The sequence below is a fragment of the Homarus americanus genome, unplaced genomic scaffold (assembly GCF_018991925.1).
Source record: "Homarus americanus isolate GMGI-L3 unplaced genomic scaffold, GMGI_Hamer_2.0 scaffold38393, whole genome shotgun sequence".
Classification (NCBI taxonomy): Eukaryota; Metazoa; Arthropoda; class Malacostraca; order Decapoda; family Nephropidae; genus Homarus; species Homarus americanus.
The window spans coordinates 1,023,513-1,038,988 of record NW_024719307.1 but is presented as its reverse complement, the minus strand read 5'-3'; the positions used below and the strand labels follow the sequence as shown (position 1 = coordinate 1,038,988).

The 15,476-nt window shown below is 35.0% G+C and overlaps 1 protein-coding gene across 1 annotated transcript in view; it reads right to left on the bottom strand.

Moving 5' to 3' along the window:
* Window positions 1-4,783: 4,783 nt before the first annotated feature.
* Window positions 4,784-15,476, bottom strand: part of LOC121859991 (dynamin-1-like protein) — a 38,158-nt gene continuing 27,465 nt past the window's right edge. The window contains 3 exon segments of the mRNA XM_042356989.1: window positions 4,784-8,025; window positions 9,039-9,250; window positions 9,741-9,885. Coding sequence (XP_042212923.1) covers window positions 7,969-8,025; window positions 9,039-9,250; window positions 9,741-9,885 — 414 coding nt within the window. The 3' untranslated portion in view covers window positions 4,784-7,968.

Genomic DNA, 15,476 nt, shown 5'->3' with positions numbered 1-15,476 from the left:
AAATTACCTTACAACGTGCTTTCAGTAGTCTATGTTGAAGTTCTTAGCACAGGCTAACTTATCATATCATATACAGTATCACAGTTCTCATTGATCTACAAAAAATACCAGTAATAAAAACCTTTTCGATATTCCACACTTAATATAATACCCGGTAATCTACTTCAACCTCCTATTGTTTTCCAACGCATGACGCACCACCAGCTGTTGAGTTTCAGCTAGACGGTACACGTGTTTTTCGAATCGTTTTCAGTTAAAAAACTGTTATATCACATGTATATTTTACCTTAACTGTGCCTGATTGAATATATACTCGGAAATAAATAGTAGTTTTGCTGAAACGTGATATATTTTAATGTAAAATAGGATAAAATACATGACAAAAACAAAAGATTTTACCTAACCTTCCGATGTTCAAGAGAAGTTACTCGTTTTTTTAATAGTTTTTGGTTAAAATATTGTTACATTACAATGGTATTATTTTCATACTGTGCTTGATATAATGCATTCACGGAAATGTAATATTTTTGCTGAAATGACGTACATATTACAGTGGAAAGTGGGATAAAATCGTGACGAAAACAATGACTTTCGCTTTCTTTCGTTCAAAAGATGTTACCGTAATCGCTTTTCGAATGGTTTTCAGTTAAAAAACTGTTGTATTACGATAATATTCTATCCTAATTGACTTGAATAAATACTACGATACCATATTTCTGAATATTTTCATTAAAATTTATCCAAATCATTTTCCTTGTCATCGTCTGCAGCACCAAACAGCTTCTCCCAGTCCTCTCCTTGAACAGGGCTAGAGGGTACGTGTTTTTCGAATCGTTTTCAGTTAAAAAACTATTACATCACACGTATATTTTACCTTAACTGTGCCTGAATGAATATATTCTCGGAAATAAAAGTAGTTTTGCTGAAACGTGATGTATTTCAATGTAAAATAGGATAAAATACATGACAAAAACAAAAGACTTTACCTAAGCTTCTGTTCTTGAGATGTTACTCGTTTTTTTAATAGTTTTCGGTTAAAATTCTGTTATATTACAATGATATTCTATTCATACTGTGCTTGATATAATACATTCACGGAAATGTAATATTTTTGCTGAAATTACGTACGTATTAAAGTGGAAAGTGGGATAAAATCGTGACGAAAACAATGACTTTCGTTTTCTTTCGTTCAAAAGATGTTACCGTAATCGCTTTTCGAATGGTTTAGTTAAAAACTGTTGTATTACAATAAAATTCCCTCCTAACTGACTTGAATAAATACTTGAATGGAAATATACAATATTTTTGTTGAAATTACCCGCGTTTCAGTGTAAAGTGTCGTAATAATAAATGGTAAACAATTTGCCTTCGGCACTCGTGTTTCATGCACGGCGATCCTCAGTTTATAGGACGTAGAGCGTTTTTAGTGAAGGTTTTGTTGTTCCATTAACCTCAAAAACGTGGGTCGAACTATAAACGAGGAATATCGTAAATTAACGATTTCTTGGTCAAAAAATCAGGGTCGACCTATAAACGAGGGGGGTTATAGACGAGTATATACGGTATGTCAGGTTAATAATGTTATTAATTTTAATGATGTCACAGACACATCTTGTAACAATGTCATAAGTTTCCCGCCACCTGAGAGTTCCCGCCAATTTCGAGCTAATAGTGTGAAGGCCTTAGGCCTGTCTTCGACCAATGAGAAAGCCTATGAGGCGTGACGTCATGAAAGTTGTGGCGTCCCTTGTGAGCTGACGCAGTTTGAAAAGAGGAGTCTGTGTTTGGTCAGAGTTAAGTGTGGTTGTGGGTGTCACCTCCTCATATGGCGACTATAATGTGCGTACCTATTAGGTTTGACCCGTTTCCCGAAATGTATTGCGAGTTGTGGACCCCTTGGTTAGCAAGCTAGGTTTATTGTTTTGAGGTATAATTGTCAAACCCTAATACAGGTTGACAACCCTTTATCCGAAATTCCAAAAAGCTCTGAAAACCGAAAGTTTTTTGTGGAGCAATTTTTTTATTTTATTTTTTTTTTAAACGGGGATTAGCCCACCCAGGCATAGATCACTGACCCACATCGGGGCCTGGGGGGGGGCAAAAATGTAATAGTAATACTAATTATAATAATACTAATTATTCATAGTAAATAAAATTTGTAATTAAAAAATACACCAAAAATAAAATAATAATGATAACAATAATAATAAAATTTATAATAATAATAATGATAATAATAAAGAAATATACAAGAATGAAAAAAGATAAAAAGTGAGAAACACTACTTAAACCTATGAATTATTATTATTATTATTATTATTATTATTATTATAATAATTTTTATTATATTTTCGCCCCCCACGCCCCAATGTGGTCAGTGACTTGTGCCCAGGTGGGCAAAAAAAAAATCTGAAAACCGAAAAATTCCGAAATCCGAAATGCCTCTGGTCCCAAGGATTTCGGTTAAGGGATTGTCAACCTGTAGAAAGTATTCAATAAATACAGTAACCATTAATAAGTCTTAATTCATCCCTCCCTTATTAAGAAAGAGTGATGTGTTATAAATGTCTTGGTATTATGCAGTAATAAGGTGAGTCCTATATATACTGTAATAACTATCCCATATATCCCCTCTGTTAAGTGTGTATCTTAGTCCCCAGCTATCCACCCCCTCGCCTCTACTCTTGGTGTAGCCTAACCACAAACCAGCCGTTAGCCCTGTTTTCCCTTCCCCTCACACCCTCTCCCCAAACAAACAATTACCCCTCACTCCCTCCACCTCTCACGAGTATAACAGGAATAAGTAAAAGAAAGAATAAGAGTAAGTGAAAGAAGTAAGAATAAATAAATAAATAAAAAGACAATATAAAAGTAATTTGTTACAAAAAAAAAATGTAACATTAAATTTGGTATATAAAATATGTTACAATCTTTTCAAACTGCATGTCAGTTCTATTTTAATGTCATAGACACATCTTTTCAAACTACAAATATGAGTTCTATATTATCACACTGTAAATCTTCAGCCATGTAGTCTAAGAACCCTTCACAACTGTACTATTGCTCTCCTCAAAAATGAATGTTTCGTTGAAAAGTTCCAAGCACCACACACTCATTCATCCAGTGTGATTTTAGTAGCAAAAGTTGTACATTGCTAAGAAGGAGCGTTCTTAAACATGAAATAGGTGAGATTTATTTCTGGCATGTTATTACGGGATTTGCTTACCCAAGTTAACGATTTCCACTACAGTATTGTGTTGATATTGGCAGTAATAAATTTGTTTTGTAAGTCAGAATCTTCCAATTTTGCCATTGTACACAATATACTCTCAAGGCATATCAGACTTGGGCTTAAGTAGCTGTTCAACCGCAGGTGTCAGCTTCCCCAGTTTAGTGTTTACATACATATGCATGTAACATGGTTAGGTATATGTACAGTACAGTACAGTATAGGGTTTTTCTACGAGATTAGTATATTCCTCGCGGAGCTTGGAAGGTGTTACCGAGCGATGTATTAGCCCCTGTCTTATAGGCAGAAGTATTTATATAAATGGGTTAATTACATTAGACTTATGTACTCTATCACCTCCTGTAACTTTCCACTAGCTATGAGGTAACATGTTCTGAGCACGCGATAAGGTGTGCCCACGGGAAGTCACGTCACTTGGTGCGGAGTTAAGTATTAAGTAGCCGGCTCTCTGGCCACCTCTTGCAGCAGTAGTGTGATATCCTTGACTAGAGGAAGATGTTATTGAGAGCCATCATGGATGGTTCCGTCTTCCCACGAGGGAGGACGACGGATATATTTCCGTTCTCCCTCGACGGGTTCCTACTCATTCTCACTCAACTATCTCATCATCGACAGGATGTACTTAGCAGAGTTATATAAGATATCCACATTTAACACTCATAGCTACAGTGGTTAAGTTGTGGTGATAATCCTTTTTGAGAGTGTACCTAGAAATCTTTTATAATAAATACAAACAAAGGAACATCACTACAGAAGATCCAATAAACTTTGATCTATATTTTAGTATGTCTAAAATATAAGGTAACGTGCTTCTCAAGTGATTGTTACAAGTGGTGACAACCCAGGAAGGTTATTACATATATGGCAGTTTCACAAGTAACTGTTATACACACTAACAGTCACCTCAACAGATACACAGTTGGTAAAGGTAGAGATACTATGTTCTCCCCATTACTGTGGCATACTGTTACATCTGTTATTAAGAAGCAATTCGTTATAAGATGGGGGGTAAAGTACAACCCATCCCCAGTTTCATTGTTTTGAAGGACAACACAAGAGGAAAAGACCCTTTCAAAGTTACCAGTACTCTCAGACCCCAATTAAACAAAATAAATAATTATGATAAAATGCCATGTCGTCATGGCTGGATTATTCATTTTCAAGAGTAATGGCTGATGGGTTAGTAGTTGACTCAAGATCTAACTGGCATTATTTTGAGACTGGACCTATATCAAATTTTATAATAGTGAATAAAATTTTCCTTAGCCAATATATATATATTATAATCAACCAAAATTCATGAACATTACTCTGGCTGTTTTAAAGATGTTTGTTTACACTCATATATTTTGCCAATACAGTATCTGTAAACCCAAGGGTTACAATAGTCCAGAATATCAATCCATAAGAACTTTGTATTCCATGTGAATAAAAATATTTCATAAATCACCTCGTATATACAGTTTCCTCTTCCCCAAAGTATGACACAATCCTTCAACACGTGCACAGTAACTTGTAAATAATTCGACATCGTAAAAGCAACCATTTTTATTTCTTTGATATGAACAAATATATGATGCTGTATTTACAAGAGGAATCATTTGTAGATTACGGTGACACACTAACTGACAATAAATATAGCGAGATAAGATTTGAAAGATTATATAATGGAGTAAGAAAGAGTAGAGGTTTTGCCTTTCCTTCACGGAGCTATATACTTTATGAAATGTATCTGTCTTTCAAAACATCCTAAAACTACCACTGGTAACTGTAATCCAATAAGATAGACAAGCGCAAATATCACCAATGTGGGTTGAAGATCTATGTAACAGTATATGAAATTACGGTATTCTTTCTGATTAAACTAAATATTTACAGATTATATTCACAACAGTACAAACAAATAAAAGCTCAAGAACTGTACAACAGATTATAACATTCACGAAGACAATGTACAATATATCACATCCAGTCCAGTTTCTGATTGTTTGTTACAAAAGGTTATGAGAATGACATACCTGTATTGGAAATTAAAATAAGATGTTTCTCTCTCAATAACAATAAACTATTGCTCCGAGTAAACTTACTTTTGATATTAAAAGTAAAAAAGCTTACACTTATCCCTTTGTACTCAATCCATATGGATCTAATGAATGCATTAAAAATAAAGGTTCATTTTCTCATCCTTCAACAAAATGTTGATCCATTCACATGAAGTATCATATACCATGAACACTGTCTTATATACAGTGTATCATATACTATATCAAGTACAGCCAATCCAAAAAAGTATCTAGACTTCAGGGTCCGATGGAATAGAAAATGAGTGAAAACCTCAGGTGCATTCACAAATTGGTTGGGTTGGGTTTGTCTTCACCTAATGCTTCATATTCTTTTGGATGCCTGGGGTCTTAATTCTTTTTTGGATTGGTTGTAAAATGTGTAATATACAGTACTGTACACCATATACCACATACACTGTTAAAATATATCATATACCATATACACTTCATAATATACATCACATACCATGTACTGTACACTGTAATATAGATAATATTCCATGTACACCTTGTAGTATATAATCAAACCTAAATTGTGGACACTGATTTGCTCTATTGACTATTCCCATTATAATTATACTAGTGATAAGGTAAACATTCTTGCATAAGGGAAGTGTAACCAGTCACGTACCAGTTTGAATACTGTACTAAATTACTTTAAGGACTACAGTACGTATTGTGAAAAATTTAGTATTTAGTGATAATGATACCAACAAGCCTAAGTAGACACCAATGCTAACAGTTCATGTCAAATTATTTGATGTTCATAATGCACACTGCTTGTAGCTGCACATCATATTTACTTAGCAACTAAAATATTATAATGCAATTTTTTTTACAATAAATGGCATCCAAATTTCTGAGCAGTGGATATAGATTAGATTCAACCAGAAGCTTATATTTTGAACACAAAGTTAATTCTATATATATATCACACTCTTGCAACATGAAAGCTGAAGTAACTTAAGATAATAAAAATGAACTTCCTCTTGATTTCATCTTACTTAACATTATATTGACTGTGTCCTTAGGGGAATTAAATTAGATCTCTCTTCTAAGAAGCATATCACAAGCATTCATACACTTGTGCTTCTAAATAGAAATTATTACAAAGGTGTTGATCCACAACTTGGGAGCTTAAGTAAACATCATCACTTACACTGGTAGAATTAAATTGAAAGGTCTGTAAAACACCATCAGTACAAAACAGTAATATCATCCTTTGTTAAACACTTAAAATAAATAGTTACAAATCTTCCTTAAAAACAAAGGGAAGGGGAGGGGGGTTGTCAGCACTCTAATGTATGTCATCACTGACTCGCTGTTAGAACACTGAGGATTTTCCTATTGGCTCTAGGTACAGGTACTATAACACTTGTATGTATTTACAATAACGTATCCTGTAGACTAATTCATATGGAACTTAGTACTGCATTTCGTGCATGGGTGACTGAATCTAAAATAATTTCATAAGTAAACAAATAAATCAATACTGTATTCAATGAAGAAGACTAAGTACCCAGAGAATTCCCATCAGTTGGTGGGGTATCTATGGGGGGAAAATTATCAGTATACTGACTGTACTTTTCCACTTGCAATGGCAGGAAGAACGACAGCTGTATTTCCTTCATATCATAAGGTAACAAACTATGAGAGCACTTTCCAATCATATCTTAAATCTGGGAGCCATCTGTCACAATGATGACTTCTTTACAGGGATATGGCATCAAAGTGTGGAATGTCCTGCACTTGATCATCTTTAACCTACAGTACTTCCTTAAACATAACCAAGATCTAGAATATATGGAAAGTAATCAGTACAAATGTGTCCCTGAACACAGAAAATATATCGAGAGTTAAATATGAAAGTTGTACAAAATTATTAATACTTACGATTAAATGGAGTTTAACATAGTTTGCCAATATGTTAGATTATGTAGCCGATTTAATTTTTCATCCACAGTAGATGTTACTTCTAGCATTCTTATCTGATGATCAAATTAAGACCCTTTAATCAATGTTTAAAATGCTCTGTTAAGTTGTTCCATAATCTTGATTTGTTGCCAATATTATGGCAGCAAGTGCATGAGTCAGCAACTAAAGTACATTTTCCCTAAGTATAAACCTGTCTTGAAAATAAAAACATGTGGCTAAAATTAAAGATTAGTTACGGTAGATGTTCAAACAATATCTAAGTATCTGGCCATTACCTCTTCCTGTTGTAAAAAATTTATATTTTTTAACTGCTATATGCATGTAGTAACATTCTCTGTACATGTTCTGAAGAAATACTTGAGCATATGGAACTACTGTATGAGAATCTAAAAGGAGAGCAAAAATCACAATTTCACTAACAAAAAAAAAAAAACTATCCTCATTAATCACAGGATGAGAATAACCCCCTTAATAAATGAAGGATGGTCTTCACCCAAGGCAGGATGCACTGCCATACTTTAGGAGACAAAGGAGATATGAATCTGTAACAGAAGAAGAGAAGTTCTTTGGGTATTATAAGATATACAATTCTTCAAAACAACAATGTGATTAAACTTCCTTCAACCACAGAAGAAGAACATTCTCAAGTATAAATGGTAGAGTTGTATTCTCAACTACATGACGACTGTGTGATGGGCATGTTCACTATCCAAGTCTCTTCTACCACATGTGGGTCTCACGAATCTCTCCAATTATGACGTTGGCATTCTGAAGAGCCTAGGAAAGAAAGAGAACAGGTAATCTAATTTAAGATCATTAAAATAACATTGCTTTCCATTACACTCCTGTGGTTCTCCATTCATATCACTTATTAATTCAATACACAATACCTGTACTGTACTGCACATACAAAAATTAAGGTAATCATACATACACACACTAGCATAAAATTAATAAGGTTAATTCTATTTACCAATTTTATGTCCAGGAGTTCTAGAGATACGAACCCACTTTGTTATCACCTCGTTCTATTTTTGCAGCAGGTCTGGATGGTAGATGAACCCACTGTTTTAACCCATGATTGTGTTTATATCTTTCCAGCCTTTATTAGGAGGAGTACGTTGACTCAGTTGACATATTTTACCCATGCAGCCTCTCTTGTCAGGTTCTGATCTTTGAACTCATTCCTCACAAGCTCTCCCCCACGGCATTCTAGTCTTAACCCTAGTTCTCCACCCTCCACAACCAAACTCATGCACATCAAATTATGTATCCTGACACAATAAGGAAGAGTTTTGTTACTTATGATATTTGTACTATGGTGTCAATAGGATCACAGGGCCAATATACACAGTAAGAAGGATGTAGTTATAATCCATTTTTTTTTCATAACTGCCAATACTCTCTACCTCATCCTCAATATCTTACTACTGTACTTATTTTCTCTTTAATCTTTCAGCTATATGAAATAGTAAAGGTGCATAATCCCTCCCAGACACATGCACTACCCAGTACCATGGACAGGGGGATACACAATATAAAGTAACTTTACTTTCATTTACAGACTACTTTAATGATTGGGTCACCCGAAGCATCTCCACCCCAGCTTATTTCACTAAGATTAATCACCCGATAATGTTAACCTAAACCCAACCTCATCCCCTCATGAAGGGTGGTTGATCTTTAGGTGAAATAAGCTGAGGTAGAGGATTCTTCAAGTGGTGCTAATTATTTCTTCCTCAATGTACAGTACAGGGTAACAAGGTCAAGACCCAGAACCTAAGCAGTACCTTAAGCATCTCTGCAGCTTCCTTCCTTCGCTGAGCAATCTCTGGGGACTCCGAGAGGAAGTTATCAATCTCCTCTGTGCGATATAAGTGCTTGACAAGCTCTGATTGTAGATTGTCCTTAACATGGTTAACCAAGAAGTGCATAATGGCCTTAGGCACTTTGTCTTGGATACTTTTGCGAACGATGTAGAAATATGTCTTGATGAGGCGTTCTGTAGAAGCAATAAGTGTCATTAAAGAATAGGTACAAGCACTTACCAAAATGCCTACTAATTAAGTCTTAATTTTCATATATAAAAATCAATTATTTTCTTTATGACTTATGGGTCATTATATGTGACCTATGAGAACAGTGCCACTGAACCCATAAATTAACCAATATAAATTTATAGTCACCTCTGCTGTGCCAAAAATTTTTAACACTTTACATTTCAAAAATTACCATAAATAATTGCCAATATACATGCAAAGCAAAAGGAAAACTAAATATAAGATGAGTAAAGTAGTAGGGCTGGCAGGCTGGTAATGCTGCTTCCTCCCTCCAGCAAGTTTACTGAACTTTCTAATAATGTTCCATGAAAAAACTATTTAACAATTACTAAACTCGGTATAAAGTACTTCAAGTATAATGTATGTAAGTATGTATGTATGTATGTATACGGTACGGGTATATATATATATATATATAGAACCTTTACTCACCTATGACTTCACAATCTTTAGTCTCTCTCTCAGTCAGTTTGCGCGTCTGTTGCATGGGCACCTCTGGAAGAAGATTCACTGGCTTCTGTGGAGACAGTATGCCGCCCTCAGCTGGTGGTGGGGGGAGCTGTGGGATCTTCTCAATCTGCCAAGGCACACCACACCCACACAGGGGGGCAGGGAGGGACTAGTAAGCAAAAGCAACTACTGTGCATCATGCCAAGAGTCTGCCACCCTCGTCAGGAAGGGGCAAGAGTATGCCGTGCCAGAGACCCAGAAGCATAGGCTATTTATTACAGTTGTTTCATTATAGAAGCAAACCTCAAGACTTTTTTTTGTGCCTTACTAGTAGACATAGATATTTCAACACATGAATTTTCTACAGATTTTTGTCACTCAATACTGCTTTGGTAATCAGAGAAATAAACAGGTAACAAATGGATAATCTTTTTGAATTACTAGAAAGATCTACATCAGGTAAAGACTGTCATTCTTTAGGTATTAATTAGAGATAATAAGCAAAAGCATTGAAAAGCACAAGTACAGTATTCACGTGTTACTGGAGGAGCTAGCACATTACCCCTTGTAACAGAGGGCGTCCTGCCACATGCTTCAGATAGTAGCGAGATGTAAGTTTGGGTCTAAAACCACACTTGTTGAAGGCTAAATATCTCTCATGTACAATAAATTACTATCATATATTAACAACACACATCTGGTCAGAAACAATTAGTACCACAATTCTGTCCACATACTGTGAAGGATCAGTCATTATCATGTCCCATATCAGTATAAACAATGAGTCACTGATAGAACGATACAAATGTGATTACTGAACTCACTTGAAAATAAAAAGAAAAAAGAAGAATTGTTTATCGCTTCCCATCTAATCAGTTAAATATAGCACAATATATACCGGGGTAATCACATCAACAGGTACGACATAATCTACAGTTGAAGGCAATTAAATAAAAAAATTATTTCCCATAACACTTCGGTCAACAACCACATGTGCATAATTATCATGTATTATTTGTAAGGCTAAATAAGAACTGGTCATTGGTGGTATTAACCCTTTGAGGACTATGGTTTAAACCTCTGAGGACTATGGTTTAAACCTTTGAGGACGATGATTTAAACCTTTGATGACTATGGTTTAAACCTTTGAGGACTATGGTTTAAACCTTTGAGGACTATGGTTTAAACATTTGAGGACGATGATTTAAACCTTTGATGACTATGGTTTAAACCTTTGAGGACTATGGTTTAAACCTTTGAGAACTATGGTTTAAACCTTTGATGACTATGATTTAACCCCATGAAGATAATAAGTAGTACCATCATCTTCTAAAGGGTTAAATTATCACACTCATAGATTCAAACCCACCATCCACAGAGATAAAACCATCATCCCCAAAGAGCTAAAAACTCTTTAACAGTAGTCCTCCTCAAAGGGTTCAGACACACTTTGAAAACACATCACTTACCCACACACACACACACACACACAAAATTACCATTCAATCAGGTCAGAAAAGGTGTGCAGGAGGGGCTAACTAAACACAGCCCAAGACAGCACACCAAAACCCGAGACATTTGGTCGATGTATTTTTCTACTACACGTATAGTTTTTTTTTTTTGCATTAGGTGAGAACTTGTCACTTGTTAGTCGTTAAAGTCAAAAAGAGTAGAGAAGATGATGGTTTCCTTAACAATAGTATGGAAGAGGGAGGTAACAGGGAGATCACAGTAACATAGAGGTAACAGGAAGATCACAGTAAGAGGAAGGTAACAGTAACAGGAAAATCACAGTAACACAGAGGTAACAAAAACATGAAGGTAACAGTAACACATAAGTAACAGGAAGATCATAGTAACATGGAGGTAACAGTAAGATCACAGTAACACAAAGGTTAACAAGAAGGTAACAGTAACACAAAGGTTAACAGGAAGGTAACAGGACAGTAAAATCAAGAAGGTAACAGTAAGAGGAAGGTAAAAAAACAGGAAGGTAACAGGAAAGTCACAGTAACACAAAGGTAACAGGAATGTAACAGTAACAGGGACATAAACAATATAATAATAAAGAAAGGTAACTTAATAACCATCTAAGTAAGTAAAAATAACTAATGAGAAGATATGTGAAGGGTAATACCTAAGTCAATATTGTGAGAGTTACATTATTATACAGTATACGTTACATTACAAATTACACTACTGTATGTTACAACTATGTACGGTTACTCTACATGTTACAACTACTATACTATATATACTGCACTACACAATGTTACAACCACTAAGAGCTGTCACAACCTGTTACAACCACTAAGAGCTGTCACAACCTATACTATACAACCACTAAGAGAAGTTACAACCACTAAGAGCTGTCACAACCTAAGTGCTATACTATAAAGGAAGCACCAGGAGTACAGAGCAGTCACCATTTAGTCCCCCTCGAGCAGTTCCACTATAAAATCGAGTCCAACCAAACCTTTTATATCTTCAAATTAAAATTAAAACCTTTCTGGGACTATGGAAGCTCCAAGCTAAAGGCACATTTCAGAGACTGTATGAACTCAATTAGGTTAGTGTGACATCATAATAGAACACTGAACAGACAAGACAGATGGCCATTCTACTCAAGTCTCTCGAGGTAACTGCTACAACTATTATACACCAGTCTGCAAATTTACTTCTTAAATAATATGACTATTACACATAAGATGACCAGTGAAGTGTTGTTATGAGTGTGTTATGTAGAACTAGACACTTTTTTCACGAATTCTTTAATCTAAAATTTTGAGGAAATCTTCTTTATATTGAGAGCAAGTGGCCCACAATGGGCTGCTCCACAACAATAACAAATAACCCTCAAGAAAGGCAAGATATTTTTTAAAATAAATAATTGTTTCCAAGATTCATGTCGTTACTGAGGTGTCCGGTAATCAGGAGTTTTACGGTGTTTCATATAATTATTCTAAGTAAAATATATTAAAATCACACTATATCTCTGAGAAGTGATTGGCTACTGATATGGTTGAGATATATAACTAAAACATGCAAAGAAACTTCATTAATAATAAAAAAAAAAAAAAATGCTATAAATTTGACTGACTTGGCTGGTAAGCTTTACGAAACATCTTTACAAGCCTTAAATTGAAAGATGATACGGTGTAACACATAAAATTTAATTTAACACATTTAAGAGTTCATTGAAATGTATTGTATCAGTAACTAATTATTTATCCATTGCTAATGGTTACCTATGATCCTTTTGTTAATTATATAAGCAGACCAAAACCAGGTCCCTACTGTAAGCTTTTGTACACAATGCACTACAGTGGCCCCCCGAGTGTACTCCAGGTGATATATTGTACCAGGAAGGGTCGAGAGGGTCGACTCATCACAGAGGGAAGTTAACTTCTCGTGCAAAAGAGGAGGTCATGAGTTGGCTAAATTTACCAAACCGTTCAAAAATGACTTTAAATAACATACAAAGCTTGTCCTCATAAAGTACAGATCAGACATATTGTGGTGTTAGGTTCCTTTACCTCCAATGATAAATCAGCTTGTGACACATTCTTAAATATTAAAAGGGAAAAATCAGCTCCATCTCTGGGTAATTAATTTCTATCTTTCTCAAGAAAGAAAAATAGATTTTCTGTATGTGTTGATAAATATGTAGGAAGGCTCCACAAGTGAGGTAACATCATGTTGGTCTGGTCCACCAGGTAATTTAACTCATAATACACTGAGCAGTGGCACTGCTCCACAAGGTTCACCTGTTTCAGGTACTGTACAGTAATGCAGTATTACCTCTCTATACTGAAATAATTGGTGACCAGCCAGTTTGGTATAAGGAATTTGTTGGTAAAAAATTATGAGGTCAGTGGGAGGAAATAAAGTCTCGGGATGGTTGTCAACACAACAGTCACAATAGTTCGGGGGACCACTGCATCATGTTGCTTGCCTGCTGTACTATCTGTCTACAGAGTATTGTACTGTACAGTATTAGTCTTATTAAGCTTTTGCCCAATAAACAATAAAGATTTATTTTGACTACATAATACTGTATTAGTATTAATGGTAAGTACTGGTAAAAATATGAGGCACTGTATTACCTCAATCAAAGGAGGTCATAATGATATTTCCCGAGGTAATAATTATTAACCATAAGCTACATTGTGTACCTTGCTTCCTCATTCAAGCTCTCAAGCATTACATGCAATCTCAACAACTTATTCCAATTTTGGCAATAATATTTGGAAGTATTAACTCCTTCATCACTGTATGGCAGACATGTGTATGCTAACTAAAAATGCAGTCTGTCACACTGGATGGCCCATCCATCATACATACAGCCAATGCACTTTCCAAATGAGGTTCTTCATAAGAGTAAATTGGTGTTAATTTCAACTAATATTTAGACTAATGTTTGCAAATCAAGGAAAAACTCATAAAAACACATTAAAATGTTTAATCAACTCCCTGAGTCACGACTGTCTGACTTATGATCATCCACACTTACAAATGGGATCCCAATATAATCATCGCCAAATTTTTTAATTAAAATCCTTTTTTTTTCATTACTTTCATTATTCTATATTGTTTAGCATCACTTTATTTACAATATTTACATTAATTGTTTTGTATGGGATATTATTACTGTTTTGTATGAGCAGGGTTGTGCTTTAACCTAACCTATGGAATTGACACTGCTCTGACTCATGAACAAATCGATTTATGATCAGGGTCCAAGAACATATCCCTGCCATAAGTTGGGGACTGCCTATATAAAGGTAATTTAAAACTTACAGGCACAGCATAATTGGTTTTTCAAATATTTTAAATACAGTTAATTATTTCAAAGGTCATTAATTAAAAACTAATTACTGTATTAGAATTTTTAAATTGTGAACCCAGATCTTTAATCAGCATGTAAAGTAGTACATTTGTATGAAATGTGAATAAAATCCATAGTGTGTGTGTGTGTGTAATGAAAATGCTTACTGGTACATGATTTTAGAGATGTCATAATGAACTGCCATTCTCACATCTAAACTGTTACCGTACAGTGATGAAGAGGTTACAATAAATCTGAAACATAATGATCTTTCAACCACAACAAAAATTCTATGTGAATTTGAGGATATCTAGTGCCAGGGAACCAAAATATTACCCTATTAAAAGAAATGGCAAATTATATATTCCTTGTTAAGTTTGATGAACTGTGACGCCTCACATGGGATAAGCCGAGAATGCACCAGATGCAAGTACTGTTCCGTGTCTACGAGGGCTGACTTGTGTGAGCATCTAATGAGCCGGGTACAGGATGCAGCAACTATAACACCATCTTTACCTTCAATCCCACAGATAAAAACTGACAGCCTGCACACAATGGAACTCCAGAAGAGCTAACACATTGTTTCTCTTAATAGTGACTGGCACACCTCTTTAATAAAATGGTTATTACCCTAAAGGAACCAACTTGAGTGTTCTTCAGCTTAACTATCTATACTGTAACTACAAGTGAAATCTACATAACAAACAATATACTACAGAAATAGTTAAGTCATTTTCTATCTATATTTCTGACAGTAAAAATTGTTGGACAGTGGCCTTATATCACCTCCTGATGGCACCAATGGTAATGAGAGAAACACTGATAAAAGATAATTACAGTTCAATCTACCTGTTACCTTATAAATGATATGGAGAAGATTTTACTGCAGA